Raw genomic sequence first — 27,669 nt, 5'->3', positions numbered from 1 at the left:
CGAAGAACACAGAAATGGGTTTGCAATTGAAAACGATCGCATTTGCTTTATTGATATTGCAAGTTTCTTCTTCTGTGAGAGCTCAATCTGGAGTTCTTGATATATCAAAATATGGAGGAGCCACTAATGGAGATATAAGTCAAGTAAGATTTTGAGTTTCCATAATGTAAAACATATATGTCTTTTATACAAAATTGGATGAATAAATATGATTATATCTAATTCTAGTTTTCATAATTTTAACCCTAATAGGCTATGATTAAGGCCTGGAATGATGCATGTGCATCAACAAACCCTAGCAAAATTGTGATTCCTCAAGGCACGTTCCTCTTAAAACAAACAGAATTTAAAGGGCCTTGCACGGCCCCTATTGAGGTTCAAGTTGATGGAACAATTCAAGCACCACAAGACCCAAACCAGTTCGATGGAGAAGCTCAATGGATTAAATTTACCTATGTTAATTTCTTAACCATTTCTGGTGGTGGAACCTTTGATGGTCAAGGTGCAATTGCTTGGAATCAGAATGACTGTGCACAAAATAAGATTTGCAAGAAGCTTTCCATGGTAAAAAATGTTTGCAATAATTTTCTATCTTTTTCTTTTGCATTTCAATGACACAATTAAATTTTCTTCTATTATTTCATAGAATTTTGGTTTTGGCTTCCTGAACAACACCGTCATTCGAGACATAACATCAAAAGACAGCAAAAATTTTCATGTGAACGTTTTGGGGTGCAACAACATTACATTTACAAACTTCAACGCTATTGCACCTGCAAATAGTCCCAACACTGATGGAATTCACATTGGAAGATCAAATGGTGTCAACATTACTAATTCTATCTTTGCAACTGGTGATGATTGCATCTCATTGGGTGATGGTAGCAAACAAGTTAATGTCTTCAATGTGAAATGTGGACCTGGACATGGTATTAGTGTAGGAAGCTTAGGAAAATATCCAGAAGAAGAACCTGTTCAAGATTTCTCAGTAAAAAACTGCATAATAAACAACACAGATAATGGTGTCAGGATCAAGACTTGGCCTGATACTCCAGGAGCAACTACAGTCACTGGTATGCATTTTGAAAACATCGAAATGATTAATGTCAGGAACCCTATAATCATAGATCAAGAGTATTGTCCATGGAATCAATGTACCAAAGAGGTACTTCACTAAAATCACCCTTTCCAGTACAAGTTAATATATCGAAGATCACACATCCATCGACTAGAATTTACTAACAATTTTTTTCTTCTATGATTGCAGAATCCATCAAAAATTAAAATAAGCCAGGTTTCATTCAAAAATATCACTGGAACTTCAGGAACTAAAGAAGGAATTGTTTTGCTTTGTAGCAGTGGTGTACCATGTGAAGATGTGGTGCTTACTGACATAGATTTAAAATTCAATGGAACTGTTGCTTCTGCAGTACTTTCCAATGTCAAACCCATAATTCAGGGAAAATCATTATCGCTAAGTAACACTATACCAAAAGTTGAATTGTAATAACCAAATAAGTCATCCTCGTCCTAACTATAATTTCTCATAAATGTTAATTGTAACAGTGTGATTGTTGGTTCTAATTCTTTGATAAATAATGATTATCCTTTCCACACAGTTTTATAATTTATGCAGCCTTAATTATTGCAGGACTTTATTGCTTTTGGAGTAGAAAAAAAAGCACATATATATATATATATATACATATATACATATATATATATATATATATATATATATATATATATATATATATATATATATAATTACTTTATGTTTAATTTAAGATATGGCATTGTGTGTCTATATATGTTTAACACAAGTCCTCCAAAGCTTTTCTGCAAATGTTCACTTAAATTTGAAATAGTCCTAAAAGCTAAAACATTAAATCACTTCATTAGAAAATGAGTTATTGGTTCAACATTGATATATTTTATCTGATCTTTTCAAATGTGATACATTTATCGAGATAATAACATCTAAGTTTTATGTTAGCTCCGATACTTTTACATGCAAAAATGAAAAACAAATCATCTAATCAAAAGCAACTAAATAAGAAAAAAAAGGAAAAAGAAAATGTACCTTGTACATGTTAGGAGTGAGAACATATTCTCCTTTTTTTTCTATAAATTGTCTTTTTTGTTGACCTATAATGATATAGGGTCATTTTGAGTCTCTGAAAGATTTTTGTTGAATATATTATGTGTGTAAAAAGTTAAATATTTAATAATATATATATATATATATATATATATATATATATAATAGCCTTGATTTTAATACCAAATTTATTTAAAATAAATAGATTAAATGAATATGAATTTAAAATTATTTAAGTCAAAATATTTAAATAAATTTGATTCAATTAAATATATATGATTTTTAAAAGTTCTTTCACACCTTGGATTCTACAATTGATGGTTTGTATTTACGGTAGTGAGAACCTCTGGTAGCCTACAATAAATATTGTACTATTAATATTGTACTATTGAAAACAACAGTCTTTTAAGTCGAACATTAAATAAATAAATAAAATCAGTTAAATTTAAAAATAAATAGACTTCAATCTTTTGAAAGTTATTTTAGTTTCTTAAACTTCTTCTAAATAATACTCTACATATAGCTAAATTAAAATCGTTCACATCGAAAAAACAAGCCCACAAAAAAGTGTATGAGCTGACCAAAAGAAAACAAAAAAAAAAACAAAAAACAAAAAGTATGAGAATTTAATGGCATTTTATATTAAACTTGTATTATTTCTTAATGAGCTTCAGAGAACTTTAAAGATATCATTTTAAAACAATACTTATCCTATGTCATCAATCAGAAAGATAGAAAAGATTCCAACTTTATTTTGCTTTCATCCCAAAATAGATTTAAAATTCAGATTAGCGTTAGCAAACACTGTTATTTATGTCAAAAAGGTTGACTAAATTGTGGGAAAAGTTATTCTGGAACTTGGATTTCATTCTTGCAAAAGTTTTGATGCACTATGATCACTTTATTTTAGTGTTTTATAAAGGAAAAAGGTAATGCTTTTAAAACAAGACCACTCATTGAAACTCCTTAAACCACAAATTCAATATTTAATGATTCAACTGAAGTTGCACTAAAGTCCAACCATGGTTAATAGTCAAGAACATTGATATTTGTTCAAAATAAATGCTAGTGTCTGTTGTCACCTAGGTCCCATTATTAGCCAGAAATTTCGGTTCAGTGTACTTTTCTTCTCAAATAGCACCATTCAATTCGCAAAATAAGTTCTATTTTGGTGCTTCTAAGCAAATAATTGAATCACTTTTATGTATACTTCTAACATATAGCCTTCATTCACCATCTATAGTATATTATGAATCAATCTTTCTACATATTTTATGTTACCTTCATTCAACCAAGAGCTACAACACATATTTCAAAAGCTGTGCTTCTAACCTACAACTGCAGAAAGTACACATAACGGTTCTATCCTAGAACTAAAGATAAACAGCAACACTGAACTGCACAATATACCCTTCACAAGTCTCACCGGTTATACATGTATGTGCACAAGATGTTACTTGTGATGAACCAATCATTTACTGCTACAGCTGTTGTCAGCTACTTCTGCTGATTGAAGTCCATGAAGTTAGGGTGGTTCTGTCCAGAGGGAGGAGGAGGAGGATGGTTCTGTGGCTGGTGTTGTGGTTGCTGTGGTGCAGAATTACTCAACTGTTGCATCGCTAACTGGGAAGCCAACTGGTTGAATATCCCACCAAAAGAAGGGTTACCTGCAATAGCACCCAGACGAGTACTCTGTGCCCTAAGGCGCTGCAGTTCTTCCTTCAATGCCTCATTCAGATCTGCAATTACCATGTTGGTATTCATTTCTTAAATTTAGAATAAACAAATATAAAATCTACAACTAAACGTATTTCAAGGAATTTTGTTCCTAAACTTCTATGATACACCAATACTTCAATCTGAGTTATGTTACCATGTCTAGCATATATCCATGTCTGATACTTTAGGATACTTTATTGATATTTACTAATGAAGTATTTAATCTATAAAGAAATAGTATTTTAATGATAATAATTTATATTTTTTTATGGTGACAACTTTAATACATATGATTATCCTATTATTTAAAAAAAAGACGTATCGGCATATCAAATAATGTCATATCCGATACACGTATTGTATCCGTGTATCATAGCTGAACTTGAAGAAAGGGTGTGAAACAAACCCATAAAAATTCATGAGACAATGTTCACACAACAAACTAGTCATGTGTATTTATCCAACTTGGTATGAAATAACTGATAAACAGGGAGAGCACATGTTCATTTTTAAAGGCATGGTAAATATGAAGTGATGCATACCTTCTCTGAGTTGTGCTTCTTGCTCTAAAGCCTCTAGACGAAGTTTGAGTTCCTTATTCTCTGCTGTCAAATCTGTGGTGTCTCTCTGCATCATATGAGAAATTGATAAGTTTTCTGCTTGTTTCTACTTTCCCTTATGTACAAAATAGAATTTAACTGAAGTACTAAGAGAGTAATGGTATGTAGTAAAAAATAGTTTGATTGAATTCAGACAAACTTTGTTAAGCTTCAAAGGGGTTGTCAGGTTTGTTCAAGTGGGGGGGACCACTCATCATCCAAAAGTCAAATGCAAAGGCACCAATTTAAGTTTTGAATCTGTAAGGTAGTGGTAAGAGCCAAAGAAAACAGGGAAACCTAGCAGTGTCAAATACCTTGAGAATTACCAGTTTACCATATCTATATTCTAGTACAAGTAGTTTGGAAGCATCTAAACTACCACTGCAACAAACAACAACTACAACAATTAAGCCTTATCCAACTGACTCCTTAGGTAGGCTAAATGGATCAATTGATGCCTTGGGGCAGTATCAAATACCAATTTTTCATAACAACCTAGCACAATAGAAAACTTGAACCAAAGAAAAGGATGTTAACTAGGTTATGCTTATCCGAGTTAATGTTCGGTGAAGGAAGACTGCAATTGGCAGAGCTCATGAATTGAAGGCCCCCTAGCAGATTTTTACACAGTTGTTAAGTGGAAAAAATGTCCCCTCTATTATTATTATGAGCATCCATTCTACCAAAGACACATCTTCACGAATAAAATTTATGCATCATGATGTATCAGACTTTAAACATATGTTGCGTGCATCCAAAACAAAACCATACCAGAACAGCATAACTATCAGTCTTGCAGTCCTCAATTTATTTTTTACTATCACAATTCTTTTATTCTTTTTCTAACAGCTATGCATATGTTTCATTACCAAATTCTTCTTTACTTTCAACTTACTTTGTTTATCTCCGAATCAGGTATTTAAACAAGTATAAGATAAAAATGCAACTGATTTCAAAAGACATTTGAAGATACTAACAAGCAATATATCCACTGTTGAGGTTTGCTCTCTGGTAATTTGGTTCTTCTGATTTAAGATATTTATGTATTAAGAGCAAAGTGCAAAAGTAAATTTCTACATTCTTTCCATGTGACAAAAAACATGAAAAAAAATCAGATGAGCATGGTGTAATTGTGAAAAGGGACTTTACTGTAGGGTAAGGGAATCACATGTAAACTTCAAAAACTGAGGGATGGTTCTGTAATAAGAACAATATGAAAGGGATGACATAGATAGTAATTTTATCTAAATTTTGCCAAACCAAGGACAATTTTGAAGATATAACAGAAAATTTAGCAAACACTTTGCATTTAAAGAAAGGGCCCTTGATAATGTGTGGGATCCATAAGCTATTGTGAGTTTGTGGCCACACAACTCAAAATCAGCATAAAGTAAAGCTAGATCGATGCTATTGTGTTGGGGGGCTCCATCAAACACTGACAAGAACAAGTTACCAAATTCATGCTTATTCATCTTATTCACCACCAAAAGTAAGAGCTTAAAACCATCACCAGAAAAGAAAGGACATACCTGAAGCATGGTAAGCTGTGCAGATAGGTTGGTTGCTTCAGTCTGAAGTGTCTGCACTTTCCTCTCCAATTCACTGGTGTAACGAATCTTCCTCTCCTTTGATCTAGCAGCAGATTGCCTGTTAGCAAGAATCCTGCAAACAAAACAACATTCCAAATCCATACCATACCATCAGTGCATCAAACTAATCATTTTCTCCCAGTTTTCCACAATCCACACACCCCTTAACAAAACTTTTTTAATATAGTAAGAAAAAAATAAGATAAAGAATCCTGCAATTCCTATTTCCTCACCACCTAATTATCCAGCAGAAAATTGTGCATTACAAAAAAAGGCAAGAATAACAACTTAATAAAAAATATGACAACACCACTGCATCAATCAGATAGCCTATTGATAAAAATCCTGCAAACACATAAAACATTCTAAAACCAAAATCAGTGCATCTAACCATGATTTCTTAACCAGTTTCCTCACAATCTAAAACACCCCTTTATGATAATAATAACACGGTTTTCATAGCCACCATAAGCCTTGACTCTTCAGTAGGACCTCATATGTCCACAAGTTTCAATCCTTTAAATAAGACTAATGATCAGTGCAGGATTTAGTGGCACTTCTTGCAGCACCCCAAATTAATAAAACTTCATATAATTTGTAACCATATTATTTTCAGCAAAAAACAACGTATGCGAAACTATCAAATAAAAGAAATACATAACAAAAAAAAGAATGAAATTGCGCTTAAACTTATTACTATAAAGACACCAAGAACACAAGAATGAAAAAAGAAAACGAACCTCTTAGCTCTTTTGGGATCAATAAGAGCGAGTTCAGCTAGTTTATCAGGCGCCATAGCTTTCTTCACGCCATCTATCATCATCGCCGAGTCCGCCTCAAACGACGTCGTCGAGGACCCGTCCATGGAGTTGCTGTGCCGGTGGTGCCCCATCCTCCGCTCACCGCCACCCTTCCCTCCGCCACCCCTCTCCTCGCCGCCGCCGAACCCGATCCCGTCAAAGAAATCGGAGCCCACCGACAGACTCCTCAGGTGCCCGCCGGCGACCGCCCCCGCCGGCCTTGGCCTTCCGCCAGACTCGTCGGAATCTACCGCAATCGGCACCGCGCCGGACGCCCCCGGCGAAGGCAGAGGTAGCGGCGAGGGGAGCGTGGAGATGTCGAGGTCGGAGGCGTCGAAGAGGAGCAGGTCGTCGAAGTTCGCGGCGAAGCGGAACGACGTGTCGGAGTGGGAGCGACGGTGGTGGGACCCACGCTCCGGCATGCGTTCAAGGTCCACCGTCGCCGGCGGCTTTCCGACGAACTTCGGGTCCATCGAAGTAAGAATAAAAATCCAATCTTTCTTTCTCTTCTTCCTTTTTTTTCTTGGATTGTTGTTTGTTCTTGATGTTGTTGGTTCTGGTGATGGTGAAGAGAGAGAAAGAAGAAGAGGGTTGTTCAGGTGGTTGTTGGGTTGTGGTTGTGTGTGAGTTTGCTGAGGAACAAGTGGAAGCAGACAAGAAATTGACTTTAGTGAGCAAAAGTTGAGGAAGTTGTGTTAAGGCAGTGGTCTCAAAGAGCATCATTAGTGTTGGGATTAGAGATATCTGACGGCAATGTTCATTGGTGGCATAACTAGAGTTGACACCATTTTCAATTTGGATTTTAATGGAAACAACAGTTTAGTAGTGGAATCTATTCACTAAATACTCTTATTAATTACCTTAGTTTTCTAGTTTTCAATCAATTGTTATTAATGTGAGAAAATATTTTACTGCTTTGTTTTCAATCAATCATATTTTGTGTGGTATTCAAAGTTTTCATAATAAAATTAAGAAACACTATAATGAATTTGTGGAAATTAGCTTGCTAAAAGAGTCAAGAGGAAGAATTCCTTGTCTTTTCTGAACTAACTAGTCAAAAGTGGCCCCATTATATAATTTTTATATTAAATGTAAAAATTAGGAAAAAAATAAAAAACATATTTTTTTAAAGTAAAACAAGCTTAACAGAAACTTTTCCTTTTAATATACTGTTTTTTTTTAGCTATTTAAATAATCTATTCTATTTAAATTTACTTAAGATAGAAAGTAGTTATTTACAATGTGATTTCTTACCTAACTTTATCAAATTTTCGAAAATTTACAAAATTACTTATAATCTTCAGTTGATTTGTTTTTTTTTTTTTGTTTACTTTTTCTTAGAATGATTTGAATTTCACACATAGATTTCTATCATTAGATTTATCGATATCAAAATTATAGAAAATAGTTATACTCTGAAAATTACTAAAAATTAAAAATGATACATAGAAATTCAGATTATTTTGAAAACAAATGTTAAGTAAAAAGATAATTAATGAATAAACAATTTATTGCAGTAAAATTTGAAACACGTTGATAAACTAAGGTGAGAAATGTGTGTTGTACATAACCGATTTTTTACCTATAAATAATACATGGTATATTTAAGTAAATAAAAAATAAAAATAGATTATTTGGCAAATAAAAAATAGTATATTAAAAATAAAGCAACATATGAATTTTGTTCTTTTAAATATATTTTTCATTAATTGTTCACTTTTTTTTATTCGTTGTATAAACATCTTGTCATGGCTTCACAATCAGGGAGAAATAATATAGCATTCATTGATAGATTGAAAAAGGGTGGAGAGATAGAGAAAAGTAGTACAAAAGTTAATAGGAACATTTTTTTTGAACCGTATAAATTTGGTTTTCTCATGATCAAATGGATTGAATTAATGAAGTGTTGGACCTCTTAATCACTCGGTTTATCATTCAACGAAAACATTTCAATCACTTCATTACTATCTTGATTACTAAGAAAAATATATACTTTTATATTTTTTAAGAAAAAACTAAAATATCAAGAGACATGTATATATAGTTAAACAGTTTTCTTTTCCTTAACTATGTAAAAAATATAATTTTAAACTATAAAGAGGATATTTTTTTTATGATTTTAGAGTTAGTGAAACAAGTCCATTAAAGTTCATCAACAAACTTCGCAGGTGCCAATGGTGGATGAGGAAATCTACCATCACCACCGCTAGTGAACCAAGTCTGATAAGAAAATGTCTGAAGAACTTTGGGTGACTAAAAATGGAAAAAAAGTTTTATTTTTTTATTTTGAATATTTTTTTTCTTCTTTTTTCTCTTCTGTGGTTGTTGATGTTGAAGGGAGGGATAGAAGAAATCTTATTCCTATCGAACTAGATTGAAATGAATGTTTGAAGGGACAATGTCATGATAGAAAATACGAAGATGTACAAAGAAAACATGGGAAAAAGAAGGTTAAAAATGCATAGTTCATGAATTTAATGATGGTGGGTCTTGCAGAAAGGTGGAGGCGATATCTATTATAAGCTTTGTCGTCTCAATATCTTTTAAGGAATGGAGGGCAATGGGTCTATTGGTCCTTGTCATAATAACAACAGAACAAATTTTATTCAAACTAATAGCAAGTATTTGGTCATGTTTCTTGTTACATCAAAATATGTTTTGAGTTTTATTATAAGAAAAATCATAGGGTAAAACATGATTTCAGTAAAATAAGTAAGAAATAGTTGGAGATCCGACGTTAACTAAAAATAAAATAATTTTGTAGTATATAAGTTGGTTGCAAATCTTACTTTATAAATTGATTTTATAAAATTGGGTTAATCTAATGTATGAGATGGGGTTGAATTAAATAGTTTTAATATAATAAGTTTATATTTGTTATTTTTTTTTAGCAAAGTAAAAGCTATCATGCATGTGGAAATGAATGGTATGTTCCTTGACTTTCGTTATATAAAAATTAACCACAATAAATATGATTTGATTTATTCTTGTATTTATTATATATTATTGAAAGAAATAAATGAGTTTTATTATTGTCTGAAACGAAGATATTGAAATGACGGTAAAAGAAAATGGGAAAAGCTTGGAATCCTAGTGTAAAATATATTCAAGGAAGTTAAGATTGAAGTAATTGTGTTCGTGAATGCTAACAACGAAAGATAAAAGAGGAATTTGCTCATGTATAGAAATAAGTAAATAAACTTTTGTCGTTAGCTTTTGTGCCTCATTTATTGTTGTTTGAGTATACTTCTTTTGTCTCCTACTTTGGGTTAGGACTGGACTGGAGTATGGTAAAGTCGTCCAACAATTTTTAATTTATGTTATTTTGTATTTGAACGAGGATCACTCTCTTTTAATTTGTGTTACTTGGGGATTTTTTTTTAGTAATTATCAATAATTATATTAAATTGTTTGTTTATATTTATAAATATATATATATATATATATATATATATATATATATATATATATATATATATCACCAAAAAGTTATGGCCACAATTATTTTTGCTATTTGACTTTGTTTTAAGATCCAATCCACTCGAAGTAAAAAATGGTGACCTTCCTGTTTTGATTTATATCAAAGACATATTTACTCTTTATTGTTTTGATTTTGAGACAATCGAGGCCTAAAATGGATTAAAAATTTAAAAAAAATGGTGTTTTTGTCTTAGTTTTGGCTGCAACTGAGACAGAAATGTGAGACTTATTGTCTCGGTTCTAGAACAATTGAGACATGATGGACAATAAAAAAAATTAAATAGTATTATCTTTTTGTGTCGGTTCTAGTATGAACTGAGGCATAATATTCCTTTCTACATCGGTTTTGGTAACAACCAATGCATAAAGTGGGTGCACTAGTGCAGAATCGTGTTTTTACATCGTCTTATAGGCCTCGGTTATTGTGGAACCGAAGCCTATAAGGATGCGGTGGCATTTTTGAAATTTTTCGAACTCTTTTACATCGTCTTATAAGGACTTTTATGCTTCGGTTATCACTCAACCGAGGCCTATAACATGTCAGAGTTCTCCAAATTTTCAAAATTGTCATCGACAGCAGAGGCTTTGGCCTCGGGTGGAATAGGACCGAGGCCTATTCCACTTTATGCCTCGGTTATTAATTGAACCGAGGCCATATCCCTTATTTAGGGTTCCAAATTCGCGAATCCAGCATTGTTCATCTTCATCCCAAACTCGAAGCTGTTGTCCCTCTCTGCGCGAACTCCACCACACTCCATCGCATCATTGCGCCACCGTCCACCACAACCACCACTGTTCTCCGACGAAGGTTGTCACTGCTCTGTGCCACTTTGTTGCGACGTTGTGGCTATACGTCAACGGTGCAGGAAGGTGGGTTCGTTCCAGCAAGTTCGTGTTCGTGGCGGAGAAGAATGAGGTCCTACGCAGTTCAGGGGTTGTTGCCGCAATGGTCTGATTCGGTTGCTCCGATGAAGGTTCGAAGGTGCTGCTATGGAGGAACTCTGGTTCGTTCCAGCGCCTCACTCGTGCTTTGGGGTTTCATGTTGGTGGCAGATGACTCGCGTTCTTCTGTTAGGCGCGATCTGGATTGCTTTTCCGTTGAAGATGGAGGCAGCGTAGTGATCTCTCACGATTAGGGTTTCGAACGGTGGTGAGGTTTGTTGCGGTGGAGTTCGTGGCGAAATGGTGGTGAGGTTCGTTTGCGGCGAACGGTGGTGAGGTTCGCTACGGTGAATCTCTAAAAATTTAGAGACTCTATGGCCTCAGTTTCTAGGATAACCGAAGCATATACGTGTATGGCTTCGGGTCACACCTGAGGCCAAAAACCTTCACCTTTTGGCCTCGCCCCAATATGCTTCGGTTCGAGAACCGGTGCAGAACATCAAAAACAACCGCTGCCAAAAGCCCTTCTTGCACTGGTGGTGTTTTTTTATTTTAATCCAGATTTTGTTTCTCTAAAATCCTACACATTAAACTTGTAAATTAAAATAACCAGAACCAACCAGAAACAAAATATTATACTGTTCAAAGTAAAATAAGGCAAAATACTAAATATATTATTCATTACCATCATATCCTACCATAAATAAATGAACTAAATATTATTGTACATTTGTATAATATACTTGACACAAATTATCCTTAAATATTTAATGAACTTCTAAGGGATTGGTGTAGTGGTGTAAAATTTCTGCACATAAAGACAATAATTTTAATTAGTATATAAACCAAGACAAAATTGCAGATAAGTATTTGATATAATGAAGTTATTACCATTTTTCAACTACTCATGATACGAGCACGAACAACGGTTGACATCCATTGCATTACATAGTAACTATACTCATATGAGTCAGTTTGTTTATTACACTACAATAAATGCACAATTATAAATAATTAAGGAAGAAAATAAATCTAACAATTATAATATTGTAAACCAAAATACCAAACCTAGAGGACCAAACATCTAAACCTTTTGTCTTAGTAGTTAATTTCCCTAACAACATGCTATGTCCAATAATTGAACTATGAAAAAAGTAATGTTTTAGGATACAATTATATAAGAAAGAAAGTTCATAAAATTGAGATTCTTACATATATATTACTTGTCTGAGATGGTTAGGGGGAGGCTCGTGCAAGGAACAAAGTCACACAACGATGTTGTCCTTCATGGAAACCATAAGTAACTATCAAAGACGCCTGAATCCAAAACAAAATTCATTGTTATACCTTAGAATAACAAATTATAATTACAACTCAACAAACTACACTTACTAGCAACATAGGGCACAAAATATATTTCCTTCCCTCGTCCAAAGCATTTGGTGATGTATGCTTGAACATCATAAAACTTATTGCATTAATGAGTGAGTTGGGGGTCATCACTCAACCCTATATTGTTACTGACACCAAACATATGCCTGGACAAAAATAGTTATTTAACATAAGTAACTAGATAAATCAATTAAACATAAATAATGGTTTAGATGCTTATATCATCCATAATTGAATAATAGTAATATTCAGTTCTTATGTCTCTGACATAAGTTTTAAGACATCTTGCTTATGCAAGTACAATGGGATGTCATTGTTTCTCACAAATACATCATAATCCCATGAAACCATCATTGACTCATCACTTATGATGTCAGCAAGCTGGTATAATGTACCAAGAAAATCGTCCAAAGATATTAAAATTTTCATAAGTTCAGGATTTTCCACTTCATGCGACTATTATTACATGGAAAAAATAATGTGATTGTGAACATGCATACACTTTTATTTACGTCAAACTCGTAAATTGATATTTAGGAAGATTATAGGAACTAACTTGTCTAAAAATATTCATAACTTAGTCTAAAAACATGAATAACTTCTTTGTAACTCTAAAGTAGCTTCTAATTCAAGAAAATAATTTATTCAAAATCTAAAAAACTGAAGAAAAAAAATTCAAACATAACAAAATTTCAATACAAACTAGACTAAGTTAGGATAATTAGTTTTCTAAACTAACTTCACCAAAATTTATGAAAAATCCAAAATAAGAAGAAGAAAACAAATTATCTTTAACATAAATAAAAAGTTATTATATGTTTGAAAAATTGATCGATTGAAAATGACTCCTAGCTCCCAAACTACTCCAAGGTATGATCAAAGTTTGAAAAAAAAAAGACTAGAGAAAAGAAATTAATGAGAGGGTAGGGGAAAATTCTTTTAAAGAGAGAATGACATTAAGAAATGGAGAAACACTACAAAAGGAATAAATTTCAGTAGTGGAGTCTTTGTTTTGGTTATATTTAACCGTTTAAAGAATATTGTCTTTGTTATAATATTTTAACTACAACAATATTTATATATATTATTTTAATATTTTAACTTTTATTAGGGTGAAATTTGAATATTTATGAATCTATTGAGCTCAACTGAGAATGGGTGAAATAATAGATTCACTAAACAATAAACTTCAATAGGTGATAAATGCTCAATTAAGTGAAAAATTAGATGAGTTTTCGGTACTTATCTACCTTAGATAGTTAATAACTATTATAATAGAGATTGTGACAGAGCGACGAGTCAACAAGAAAAATTACTTAAAAAAAAGTTTTGAAGTTGCTATTATAATTTATTTTAAAAAAATTATGAAAAAATATAAAGATTATGGTGATGTCTACAAAAACTGAATTTGGGTCTGAGAGTTGGTTAAACATACAGAATGTATTAATACTCTACGACGCTAATTCGAAAACTCGAAAACGAGAACTTTAATTAAATACATGAAAAAAAAAATATATGGCTTTTCTAAATATTTATTTTTCCAAATAAAAGAAAAGACTATTCAAAAATAACTAATAAATAAAATATTTTTGGAACCTTTATTTGAATTTAACAATGATCGACTTTTATCCTGTGTATCCTCGTAAAGGATTACATAATTCTATAAAAAAGAACAATTTGTGTGAAACCATAAATATTTGATTTTGAAATATTTAATTTTAGGGTTTTGGAATTATTGAAAAAAAAATACTAGAATGACGCCTTTAATCACACGAGTTACGTTTATTTTGAAGAAATAAGACATCATGGACAGGCATATAAATATCCAAAAGAAAAGCCTCATTTTAGAAATCTTAAAAAAAAATATTTAAATAAACACAAGAGTAAGATGACGCGACACGTGCGGTCATACATCTAGTGACGGACCTTAGAGTCCGCTCGGCCATGCCCCCAAGATTTTTTAAATTTTTTTAAAAGTATTTTTAAAATTTTTTAGATTTATTTTTATTTTTTTATAAAATATATTATTTAATATAAATAAAAATTAAACATAACAAAAAATAATAAAATTTATTAAGATATCTTTTTTGTCATTTTAAGTTTTACGTATTGTATTCATTTATAATTCTTATATATATTCTTTTGTTTTTTTTTTTGTTTTAAAAAAGAGATAATAAGTTATACTTAGATTCATTTTCTCCCTCTTAGTTTTCATCATTCTCTTTTAAAATAAAAAAAGACAATTATCTTCTTTCTCTTGATAGCAAAATATTAGTTTGATATTTAGTTTTTTTTTCATCTTATGAGTTTTTTGTATATTTATTTTTTATGAATATAAGAAGAGAAGTTATGTATTATATGTTTTTTATAACCATTTTTTAAATGTGACTTGATTATAATTTTTTTTAGTAATTACATCTATCAATTTTTTATTAAATTTTGATAAATTATTTTTTAGTCTTCATTTTTTTAAATAGGTATATTGATGAAAAATAAAATAATAGATTCATGTTTTTTAAGTCATAAAAAAGAAGATACCCTTGAAGATAAAAGCAATACAAATTTACTTCTTCATCTAGTTTCAAGCATGATACTAGGGATTCAATTGTTGAATTAGAGAATCATTTCTTAATATTCAAAAAATTATAAATAAATGAGAAGTTTCATATTAATTGTTTTGAATTATACGCGAAATGTTTCATATTAATTCTTTGGAACTTATTATAAGAAAACGTTCTCAAATATGAAAATATTCAGGAAAATAAATGAAATTAGAAAAACTTATTTAAAATGAGTTTCATACAAATACAATTTCAAAACTATAATTTTTTTAAGGAAAAACATACAAGAATTTCAATACTAAATTATGTATACTTTTGTTATCTTAGTAATAATAATTAAGGTATAATTACTTGTATAGTACTAAGTTTGGGGCTAGTATGTCAAATAGGTACCCGATTTTAAAAAAGTGTCAATTGCATCCCGACTTTCGGAGAAGTGCTTCAATTAGGTCCCTTTCAGACGAAGTTGACTAACGCCGTTAACGACGTGCCACGTGTCAGTCTATGGTTTTTTTTATTCTTTTTTTATTTTTTTATTTTTTTAAAATTTTTTGAAAAAAAATTAAAAATGCTATGTGTCAGGTCCCTGTGTGTGACACGTGGCATTGTCAATGCCACGTGACAGTATCACTATTAGATGCCATTGTGCTGATTTCGATTTAGTTCCCATATATGTCTTTTTGTTTCAATTTAGTACCTACTTATGTGTATCTAATTTAATTATTAAATATTAGTACTTAATTATTAAAAATAGGGTTAAATATGTTTTTGGTCCCTCAAGTTTCAGTAAAATTTGGAATTGGTCCCTCTTCGAAACTTTTGACCAATTTAGTCCCTCATCTTTAGAAATGTATGAATTTAGTCCTTTTAACCAGATTTTATTAAGTTTATCTAACGTTTCAAGCGCATTTCATGATAGTATTTGAATTGTTTACATCATTTGACCCATTTTCACTTAAATGTTAACTCAAATATTATAATAAAACACGTTTGAAACTTCTAATAAACTTAACAAAATTTGATTAAAAGGACTAAATTCACGCATTTATAAAGATGAAGGATTAAATTGGTCAAAAGTTTCGATTAGGGACTAATTCCAAATTTCACTGAAACTTGAAGGATCAAAAACATATTTAACCCTTAAAAATATTAGTACTTAATTATGTAAAAATATTAGTACTTAATTATGTAAAAATATTAGCACTTAATTATTAAAAAAATTAGGTACTAAATTGAAACAAAAAGACATATATGGGGACTAAATCGAAATCAACACAATGACATTTGATAGTGACACTAATGCCACGTGGCACTGACAATGCCACGTGTCACACACAGGGAATTGACACGTGGCATTTTTTTTCAAAAAATTAAAAAACCACAGTCTGACACGTGGCACGTTGACTAACGGTGTTAGTCAACTCTATTTAAAAGAGACCTAATTGAAGCATTTTTTCAAAAATTGGGATGCAATTGACAGTTTTTTTTAAACCGGGTACCTATTTGACACACTAGCCCCAAACTGGGTACTATACGAGTAATTATACCTAATAATTAAATATCTAAAATTTAAGTATATTATTTTGGCTCCTTCAAACTTTTTGATCAAGATCCTTCATTGTGAAACCTTAGAAAATGACATTTTAGTAGTGATAGAGGTTTAAAAGTAGTGAGACTCGATTATTTTAATATTAAAGGTTTTAATATACATAGAATCGTTCTAAAAGAGTTTCATTATTTTAAAACACCATATCTCTCTAGAAATCACTTTTCTAGAGTTCTCTAACTTTTCTCTAGGATTTCTGTCTCTTTGGTCATCTGATTGAAGAACCGTGACCGTAGGATTGATCCTCTCGGCGAGCTCTTCAAGTTGGACTGATCAATTTCTCCGTTCGCGTAAGTTAAGTTTCCGTCTCTTTTTGGTCTAATTATGTTTTCTCTCACATGTGAGCCATCTTCCACTTGCATGACTTGTTTTAATCATCAGTATGAGTCTTTGTTGATCAGTGATCATAATGGTAGGTCCTGATCGTTCTTGTGATGTTTCTATGTGTAGAAAGAGCATCCTGTGGAGTTAGATGCATTTTGGTGTTCTTTGAGCAGTTTGGGTCTACAGAGTCGCTTTGTCAGGTAAGGGAAGCTAATAGCTTTTAGAGTGAGTGAGTCATATCTTGTATGATTATGAAGTATCTAATATGCTATGATGAATTATTGATGCTTGTGATTGTGATATATTGATCTTTTAAATGATTGGATTGAAATTGATTGTATTGTTTGAATTGGGGGTATTTGAGAAAGATGGAGTTGTTGGATCATGGATATAATTGGTGCAACCTACTATAATTTAAAACTCTTTTTGGCAACTGCCTATAGTAGAAGTACCAATTGGAGTAATGAAACGGGTCCAGATTTGCTCAAAAACCTTAATTTGATGTTGCTGATATCTGCTACAAGGCTAAGCCTCATGTGGCAGTGCTTAACGCTCGTTTTTACGAATCGATTGGCGCTAAGCACTAGCCAGGTGGCGCTAAGAGTTCGTTTTTGCGAATTGATCAACGTTGGGCGCCACTTTCCAGCGCTCAGCACTACCCAGTTTTCAACACTGTGTCTTATTGGTAAAATGAAGATTCCCGCTTCGTTAACTGTTAGATTAAGCTGAAATTTTGACAGCTGATCCTAGACACGTGAATATTCATTTTTACTGATAGGATCTTTGTTTTGAAGTCTGTGGTTAGAAAAATTATTTTCACCATTTGGATGTATTTCATGTATGGCGTCAATTCTCTGTTTTCCTATTTTTGTTGTTTTGGTTACTATGGATGTCATTGTGGGTATATAAGATGATAATTGGTATGAAATGTTGTGTGAGCATGCAAATTTATGATGTTTAAAGAATTTCAAGGAGAAGTTCCTAGTGGTGATGGTTGTGGTGGTGTTTTAGTGTATGCAATGACATAATGACTTGGTATTGGTTGGTATCCTGGCACTCTAATAATCATTAATGCTCAAATAGAGTAGAATGAGTTATATCGTGAGGAGTAGCAGGAGATCCTAGTCACTAAACTTGATCAAGTCCTAGGCGCAAAGGGGATTTACCTTGTGAGTGGTTGGGTGATAACCCCTAAGGGCCAAACTCTGCAGAGTTTTGGAACCACACACAGGTGCAAGCCACCGAGAGATCCGATGTCACTTGCATGTATCCAAATAATTGAGTTTAGTGTCAAATATATCTTTGTTTATATGTATGCCTATGTGTGTTATGTTGGTAAATTGAGTTAAGTTTTCACATGAATATTTCTTTGTTTATATTAGCTTACCCTTCTTTTGTGTTTATGTATTATTTGTCTTTCTTTTGCGATGATCACCTATTCGGTGGGAGCATATGTGGTTGTAATGTCAAAGGCACCTCGGAAGGTTGAAGAGTCATCTTTTAAGTTGATAAAAGGTTTCAGTGGGAGCTATTGTAAGTGAGTAGTCTGTGCTTAGAATTAGAATTGGTCTTTTTAGCTAGTTTGTATAAATGTTATATTTTTATAGTCCTATCTGTTCTAGGACTGTATTAATATACTTTATATATTGGTTCTTCTGTTTTGACTACTATGGTGAAACAATCCTATTTTATTAATTTTTATAAAACTGCTAAAATTGGGATATTAGAGTCACTCACTACATCTAACAATTTTTTAATACAAAAGGGTGGTGAAAACCACACAAAAATTAAAAGAAACGGTGTTGAATTGATAATATATAATATCATATATTTATTAATGAAACACCAGATAAATAAGTAAAATTAATTGAACTAATAAAAAAGATTACAAACTTCTCTAATACAAAAGTAAATAAATATACTATGCTAATACAAATAAAACCATTTGGAGCCAGGAAAATCGGACAACCAAAGTTACAAAACTGATAAAACTAGAGCATATTATCATGATTTAATAATGAAATATGAAAGTAAATATACAAAACTTAAAAAGCTTTTACGGGGTCCAAATATATTATTCATGCTTTTAGTTTATACGATAAGAATACGAATGCCTTAGTTGGTTATGGAAATGCATTATAATGTCAGAGGCAAAACAATGCATGCAGAGTCTAAACCCAATGTAATATGAAGCTTCCATACATGGAAAAATAATGCACACGGTACACACCCAAATGCAAATCAGATTCGATATTAGTGGCGTTGTTGCGTACCCCATGAGAAAAACATATATAACCACATATCATGCATAATACTTTTTCAATATATTTTAAAAGACTATGACTGGGTTCGAAGGGTGAAAGATTCAGGTGTCAATCATCTGCCAGTGCACTGCAACATACTAAAATACGATACACTCATAGAGAAAAAAAAAAGTGTATTAAATATATTAAAAAGGGAAATCGACGCATATAAAATAGAAGAAACCCACACTACAATAAAATCCAAACAACCAAACTAAACATGTACTCTCAACACTGTCCACCGTCTCAGTTGCTCAAATACAAGCATGATTTGTTTTCACAGTAGATGACACAATAGTCAGTTAGATGTCTTGACTTCAGAAAAATGTTGCACTTTCAACCACAGAAATAGAGTACATGACTATTTTTGAAGCATGTAAGGAAATAATTTAGTTGAAGAATTTTCTTAAGGAGTTGTGCAAGAAGCATTGTGACAGTACTTTCTATTGTGATAATGAGAGTGTCATTCATCTTGCTAAAATTCTTGTGTTCCATGCAAAGACAAAACACATCCAGATGAGATACCTTTTCATTAGAGATTAATCAATGATGATACTTTGTTCTTGGAGAAAATCTCTAGGTCAGAGAATTTTACAGATATATTAACTAAGGTGGTTATTAATGAGAAGTTAAAGTTTTGCATAACTTCGGCCTTTATGGTTAATTGTTGAGAAGGCATCACACTGGTTTGGAAGTGTTATAGTTCTGAGGTTTACTAGATTTACTTAGGAGTGCAGTTTATGATATCAACCTCTAAGTGGAAGATTGTTGAGTATGTGGAGTTTGAAGGGTTTATTGAACCTAACCCATTTATCTACTTTATTTTTATAAATACTCATGTAATTATAAAAAAGATTTATCAATCAAAAATACAATCTAATGTAGTCGTCATGAACGTAGGTCATTTTGGCTGTGTTAGCGATCCCCAACAACATCACCATGGTTACATGGTTTAGAAGGGAAACGATGAAGATGCAAATGTGCACATGCAATGAGAAAAAGTGAAATGAGATAAAGAATAAAAGAAGAAAACAAACAAGAAACAACAACATCCAAAACATACCAACATATAAACTGATAGACAAGTTCTGAATGTGAAGCTAAGCACTAGAGAGAATCAAATACATTCATGGAGAGATTTTAAAGCAAGGTTAAAGGAAACTTACCTGTAGAGTAAACTCTTCACGGTGCCAAGAGTATCTCCTTCTCTTTTCTCAGCTTCACCTTCCTCAAACTCTTTCTATTCCTTCCCCACTTCTCTCTTCTTCTGTACTTTTATGTTTTTTTTTGTGTACCCCTCACACTCTCATCGGGCTCTTTTTGAGTAGAGAAGGATAAAGATATGATCTTCCTCCCCTGTCATTCAACTTGCTATCATTGTAATTGAGTATAGCAGTGCCTCACTGATGATAGGAAGATATCTCTCTACTCATACACTTTCCTTTCTCACATAGGAATCAAATGCATGGTTAAAATGTTGGAGGTTGATCATTCTTTTTTGCATGGATAAGGGAAACAAAAATACTAGGCGAGAGATAGTATATCAGAAATTTTAATCTTTTTTTACTCACTTTTATCTCTTTTTCACGTTTTCTCTGCACCTAATCACCTTCTCTCTCCTTAGGGAGGAGCAAACTCTCACTCTTCTCCCTCTTTCTTTTGTTTTTTGTGTTATTCTTTTCATAGATACCATTTTGCCTCTCGTAGGTTGCTTTAAAACAATAGACAAAGCGTCTCATGGCACGTGAAGTCTTGAGCATGTGGGTCAACTATCTTTTTTAACAAAAGTGATTGTTTTTTTTTGTAACTTATAGAAGAGAATGTGCAATCTTGTAGGAGCGTTGAGTGTTGTATTAGAATAAAAGAAATTGCAATCTTGTAGGAGTGCTAATTTTTGCATTAGAATAAAAGCAAGTAAGAGGACCTTTGATAAAAGAAGAAAATCATTGTAAGTGTGTGTGAGAGAAAAGCAAACAAAGAAGAGTTATTAGATGAAAAAAATAAATCCACTATGAATACTTCTATTTTCAATTCTCTCTTTTTTATGACATTAAGATGCATATAAAAAGACACAAAAAAATTACAAACCTTTTTTTATTTAATAACCAAAAGGATATGTTTTTATTATTCATTTTTTCATGTTAATTTTATTTTATTATTTTTAATATTTGATATTACTCAAACAAAACCGAGTGTTGACAATAATTTTTTGATAATTCATTCCAATTTAGTTTGTTTTGTATATTAGAGTACCAAAAGAGAGGATTGTGGAGATATTAGAAGATTTGACAAAAAATACTATAAAATTGAGTTAAACTGAGTCAACAACATTGGGCGGTAGAAATTGTGCGGAGCCACAGAGAGCAAACCCTCATGAAGAGGAAATTTCAAACACCAAACCTGTAGTTGAGCCATGGAGACTCCTTCTCAAAGAAGTTACCTCAAGAGTTGAGCGTCAGAACATGAGGTTGGGCCATAAAGCAAACCCACAAGGAAGGGATACCTCTACTGTTGAGCCACAAGTGTGCAATTGAGCACCGTCCTAGATTATTTATTAAAACAGAGTTGCACCTTTGTTTGAGAAATCTCTTAGAAGGATCTTAGAGAGAGCTTTTGTAGAGCCTTTTAACAAACTTTTAAGGATAGTTTTTGGCTCCATCTCGATGCTTATTGTATATCTTTAGAGAGCATAAGAGAGTTATGTCTACTCCAAGTTATGTAATTTTTATAACCACCATGAAGAGTTAAACTCTCTTGTGTTCAGATCTGATATAACCCTTTGCACTCTCTCATATCGATTTATTATCTAATAAGTTTGCTTTTATTTGCATGTTTGTGAATTAGATTGTACTTGTTGTTGGATGAACTGATCATTCATATTATCTTACTAGTTTGGGATTGAGTGAGAAATGATTTGAACTTGTCAAACTAATTATCCTCCTGCTTTTAGATGATATGAATATATCTAAGGCTCTAACTACTTATAGCGTCTTGAACATAAAACCAGTGATTTATTCAAACAGTCACTAAGGAATCATACTGGAGTTTGATGATCTTAAGCTCTAGATTTCAGAATTGGATCTAGAGTTACATTTAAGAGCACTCCCAAGACAAGAATAATTGCATCTAAATAAGTAAATAATGGACTAGTACAAGAGAGGGATAAGTGGTGAAATCTGATCTCAACACATCATCCAAACATTGTTTTATTAAGATCAAACATGTCCTAAATGTTGTGTATTCTTCTAAATTTTTGTCGATACGACACTTGTTGTACTACAATTATCCAATATACTTGCTCAAAAATTGATTGAATTGGAGCATCAACATTGGGATAGACTGTAACTCATGACTCTGATGCCTTGTTAAGAAGTGAAATTTAAAGATAATTCAACCTTATAAAATCAACTTGTAAGGTGAGGTTTGGACCTACTTATATGTTGTAAATTGATCTTATCTCTCATAATGGGGATTTCCAACATTACATGTTGTTTGATTTCTTGTTTAAAAATTCTATAAGGTTCTGAAAACTTTGATAGCATCTAGAAAATCTTCAAGTATATGTTGGTAATTTCTTCAAATTTCAAAGCATGTGAAATGAGATTTTCCATCTTCTTGAAACAATGTGGCATATTCTTTACTTTCTTCACAGAACGTGGTAGTTTTCTATTCATTAAACCATTTTTTTTATTTAGTGTGATTTTTATAACTTCTAATTCCATTGATTTATCTAATTTTGCTACCAAAACCCCTAATCACATCTAAGTATGAGTCTGGTGTTGTAATGACAGTGTTTGCATCATAAGTACATGGTGGTTGGAAGACAAGGGAGGTGAGTCACACATTGTGATGATAAGAAATTGGCAGACAAGTGTTGCTTTGAGGATGAGATAGTCAATAGGTGGCCAAGGTGACTGGTTTATAACGTCCCACAAAGGAGTGCTGAATCCTACAAAATGATTGAGAAGATCTTTCTTCCTTGGTTTTGTATGAATTTTATTTATGATATGGATTAGGCAGGAATAAGAATTGTATTTTTTTTATCAGCAAAGAGTGTATATATATATATACATATATATATATATATATATATATATATACACACACACTCACACACACAGACACTAGTGCAGTTTTGGGATTTTAACTCGCGTTATATGCCTCGGTTATTATAAAACCGAAGCATAAAATGGTGCGGTGGCATTTTTGTAATTATTGTCAACTTTTCTACCCCGGTTCACCCAAAACCCGAAGCAGAATATGGGTTTTTTCTTCGGTTAATGAAAACCCGGTGCCAAAAGGCCTTATAGGCTTCAGTTTTATAGGCCCGAAGCAATAATGCCACAGGGAGAATGTAATTTGGCCTCGGGTGGCTATTGAACCGAGGCCATATGACAAATTAGGGATTTCAAAATAACGATTGCACAGTTCTTTCTCTTCTATGTTGAATACCTTTGTTCGCGCCTCTCTCTTTTCCTCCATCCACGCTGCACCGTCCAGCCTGGTTCCACGATAGAGATCTGTGAGTGGTCTGTTGGAGATCAACGCGGCGGACTCTGTCACGGAGGATGGCGGTGTTGTCGCGACCCTTGGACGAGAGGCAGCAGAGTTGGCTCCTGGGTCCCGGTGAAAAGAAGAAGAAGAAGAAGAAGTGGTGTCTTGGAGGGGGAACGCAACAGTGAACTGGTTCACCACAAACCAACAACCCACGCACCTTCAGAAAAAAAAACAACCACAACGCAGATCAAACCCTAAATCGCGAGTTCAACACTTCGTCATTCCACCTCGCAAGCTATCATCAGAGTTGCACAAACCACTGCGTCAGATTTGAAATGCAACTGAACAACCAGCAGCCAACAACGAACCAATAGCTCCACCATCGACCACCACACACGAAACTCACCGTGCAAAATGCCGAAACAGATCCCGCCAGTTGCCATGGAGTTCCTCTCTTCCTCTTCTTGCGTCGACGTGGCTCACTTCCAATACCACCACCATTCGAGATGCCGCCGACGATTTTTCTTTCCTCTCTGTTTTGATTTCGGGAGTTTGGAAATTATTAGGTTTGTGCAGGCGAAGGTGATGATGCTTGTTGGTGACCGTGTGGGATGAGTTGTTGGTGGAGAAAAAAAAAAGAGTGAAATGAAGCGATTATGATGGGTTAAGGATGAATGTTGTTGTATGCAGGTTGCAGATAATAGAACAAGGAAGAAGATGTGGGTGTACGTGGTTATGTGTTCTTCGTTTCCCTCTGTTCCAATTTTTGAAAGTCACCAAATAGCAAGTAGCCACGGCTACTGCAACTGCCATGCTACGCCTTGCCATGTGCAGTGATACAAATATTCAACATTTCCTTTTTTATGCCAAAACTCAAAAACATAACAAAGTATGAAGATTTGATTATCTTTCTTGCATGGACGAGGAAGTGAACACCGGAAGTGAACTCACGAGATTTTGGGTTACATATGACCTCGGTTACTACACAACCCGAGGCAGAAAAACGACTATACGACTTCGGTCCACACCCGAGACCATAAGTCGACCCTTTTTGCCTCACCTTAATATGCTTCGGTTCTAAAACCGGGATAGAAATGCAAAATTAACCGAGGCCAAATCCTCTTTCTGTACTGGTGAGAGAGAGACACTTTAGGGGTGCCTCAACCCTTATACAAATCCGTGAAGTTCTTAGATAAACTAAAACAACCTAATAGATGTGTATAGCAAAAAGATTAAAGGCAAATAGAGGACCTTGCATATTCAAAATGCAACTAAAAAGTACCACCTTAAGAATATCCACTCATAGGTACTTGTTCAAGTTGGTAACCAATTGGCAATTATTGGATTCATTCCCTTTAGTCCAGTGCTAGATTCAAATCCGTTCATGATCTATTTGAGAGCTTCCTGATTAGTAAATAGATGTGTGTAACAATTTGTTCCCTGACCTATTACTCAAAATTAAATAGCAAAGTGTTGTGCATCCAGTAAACCATTGCACCTTTGAAGACTTCCCCTATGAAATATTCTGCATAAAGCAAAAGAGACCTTTAGACTGAATAGTCTGAGTGGGTTATAACACATGTTTCCTCCATATCATATTTTGATTGGAGGATTCTACGTTATTGATTTGATGCACTCAATTGGGTACAAATTCCAATCATTATAAGAGAAATGAACATGTGGGACTTTGTATTTCATCCATGCCCAAGCATTTAAATGTATCAAAGTAAAGATTTCCTCTGGATCCACTTTCCCTTGTTTAAACACAATCTTATTTCTATGGTTCCAAATATTCCAAATAATTGATATCCATAAGCCCTTCCATATTTTATTTTCTTTGTTGTTTAAGGCCATTAAAGAAAATTGTTGGAAATGCATATTTAATTGATTATGTTGCACTGAACTTATACCCACCCATTTATTACAAAAGTTCCAAACCATGTTTGCAATTCTACACGTTAAGAATAAATGGGTTGTATTTTCCTCCTCTAACCCGCATAGGACACATGATGTTTCTGCTAATTGTAACCCTCTTTTGCTCAAGTTTTCCTTTGTTGCTATTTTATTCAATATTGCCCTCCACGCAAAATATTGTGATAATGGAGCTACCTTTATACTCCAAAGCATGTTGAACATATCAGAATTTTCCCCGATAATTAGAGTTTTCAATTTCAAGTACGTAGATTTGACTGTGAATTTGTGTTCCTCATCTTTCAATACCCAAAGGTCCTCTCCTTCTCTTAGAATTTGTGTTTGATTTAACATATGTTTAAAATCCTCTAATTGAGGCAATTCCCACTCAAACCAATCTCTTCTCCATTTCATCAACCATACCTAGCCATTGTTAGTTCATTTACCGAACTCCCTTAGTGTTTTCTCCTTACTAATTGAGTTCTCATATAATCTAGGGAATCTTATATAAAGAGGCAATGATCCCTTCCACGTATCTTCCCAAAACTTAATCCTACATCTTGAACCTACTTTCCACTCCAAGTTTTGGTTAAACCATTTTCCTTCCTCTCCTTCACCACATATATCACATAAATCTTTCCACCACCTTGATGTATAATGCTTTCTGGTATGTCTTCTTAGACCTCTCCAAGATCCATATTTTGATTCTAAGATATCCTTCCACAATCCATGTTCCTTCGTGCCTAGTCTCCACTTCCATTTGGCTAATAAAGCTTTATTAAACAAATGGATATCTTTTAATCCAATTCCTCCTTCGTGCTTAGATTTACAAATATTTTTCCATCTTATCTGAGCAATCTTTCTACCCTCATGTCCCCAACCCTAGAGAAAATTTCTTTGAAAGTTCTTAATAATCTCACAAACACCTATCGGGGCTTTATAAAAAGAAAAATAGTAAAGGGGCAGGGTTGTTATGACTGATTTTATTAGACAAATTCGTCCCGCAAATGATAAATGTCTGCCTTTCCATGTGGACAATTTATTTTTAATTTTTGTAATCATTGGTTGCCAAAAAGATTGCTTTGTTAGGTTACGTCTTACAACCACACCCAAATATCTGAATGGTATTTGCATTGTACTACAATTTAAAACTTGTGAGTACCTCATTAAAGCATTTTTATCTACACCCAAGGCTCCAATTTTGCTTTTATGAAAATTGACTTTGAGTCCTGAAGCCATCTCAAAGCATCTAAGTATACTTTTAATGACTAAAACGTTGTAGCAGTTTGCTTCACATATAAATAAAGTATCATCTGCAAATTGTAGGAGATTGACCTTGACTCTATTTTTCCCTACATTTATACCTGTATACAAATTTTCTCTTACAGCTTGGTTTACCATTCCAGATAGTCCTTGTGCAACTATTAAGAACAAAAAAGGTGCAATAGGGTTCCTTTGTCTTAACCCTCTTCTTGGATTGAATTGTTTGGTTGAGCTTCCATTTACTAGAACTAAAATCATGGCAGATTCTAAAATCATAGCCCCATTATTGTCGGTTACAAATCTTACTCAGCCCTCCTGCTCGATTCTCCTACCCAGAAGCTCTTTCTTTCAGCAAAAGTCTTTGAATCCATTGTTGCCTTGTTGATGAGTGTCAATGCATTTGAATTAGTTTGGGGTTCGTTCTTCTTTCTTTTCTCGTTCGTAGTTGCATCGACTTCCCTTTCTTGTTGTTGGGAGTGTTTGTAACATCCCTAAGGAATATTACATAATAAAATAATTAAATAAGAAAAAGAAATTAAAACATCGTAATTTGATTACTCCCAAACGCGGGAAAAATTTAAAATTTAATATCCAATACGACAAAATTCAAATGAAATTAAACCAAAAGTTATTACAAGTTCC

The 27,669-nt window shown here is 33.0% G+C and overlaps 2 protein-coding genes across 2 annotated transcripts; one reads left to right on the top strand and one right to left on the bottom strand.

Annotated features, from left to right (window-relative positions):
- LOC114182669 (polygalacturonase-like) lies at window positions 1-1,609 on the top strand. The gene is made up of 4 exons (XM_028069582.1): window positions 1-143; window positions 253-564; window positions 647-1,165; window positions 1,268-1,609. The coding sequence occupies exons 1-4, from the start codon at window positions 15-17 to the stop codon at window positions 1,505-1,507; spliced, it is 1,200 nt and encodes a 399-aa protein (XP_027925383.1). The 5' UTR covers window positions 1-14; the 3' UTR covers window positions 1,508-1,609.
- A 1,699-nt stretch (window positions 1,610-3,308) lies between these two features.
- Window positions 3,309-7,584, bottom strand: LOC114182640 (transcription factor VIP1-like). The gene is made up of 4 exons (XM_028069550.1): window positions 6,749-7,584; window positions 5,949-6,081; window positions 4,363-4,447; window positions 3,309-3,840 (listed from the first exon to the last, which is right to left on the bottom strand). Exons 1-4 carry the CDS (start codon window positions 7,279-7,281, stop codon window positions 3,599-3,601), a joined length of 993 nt encoding a protein of 330 aa, XP_027925351.1. The 5' UTR covers window positions 7,282-7,584; the 3' UTR covers window positions 3,309-3,598.
- Between the last annotated feature and the right edge of the window lie 20,085 nt (window positions 7,585-27,669).

Source organism: Vigna unguiculata, chromosome 4 (genome assembly GCF_004118075.2).
Source record: "Vigna unguiculata cultivar IT97K-499-35 chromosome 4, ASM411807v1, whole genome shotgun sequence".
In the NCBI taxonomy this organism is placed as follows: domain Eukaryota; kingdom Viridiplantae; phylum Streptophyta; class Magnoliopsida; order Fabales; family Fabaceae; genus Vigna; species Vigna unguiculata.
Note: the sequence above shows the minus strand (reverse complement) of the source record. Positions and strands in the feature narration are given on the sequence as shown.

Bases quoted from the DNA above. Each gene is read 5' to 3' on its own strand.
- LOC114182640 (XM_028069550.1), bottom strand. From the start codon at position 7,281: ATGGACCCGAAGTTCGTCGGAAAGCCGCCGGCGACGGTGGACCTTGAA. The intron at 6,082-6,748 runs GTTCGTTTTCTT...TTTTGTTTGCAG, and splicing joins GATCCCAAAAGAGCTAAGAG to GATTCTTGCTAACAGGCAAT. The intron at 3,841-4,362 runs GTATGCATCACT...TGGTAATTGCAG, and splicing joins AGAAGCACAACTCAGAGAAG to ATCTGAATGAGGCATTGAAG.
- LOC114182669 (XM_028069582.1), top strand. From the start codon at position 15: ATGGGTTTGCAATTGAAAACGATCGCATTTGCTTTATTGATATTGCAA. The intron at 565-646 runs GTAAAAAATGTT...ATTATTTCATAG, and splicing joins TTTGCAAGAAGCTTTCCATG to AATTTTGGTTTTGGCTTCCT. The intron at 1,166-1,267 runs GTACTTCACTAA...CTATGATTGCAG, and splicing joins GGAATCAATGTACCAAAGAG to AATCCATCAAAAATTAAAAT.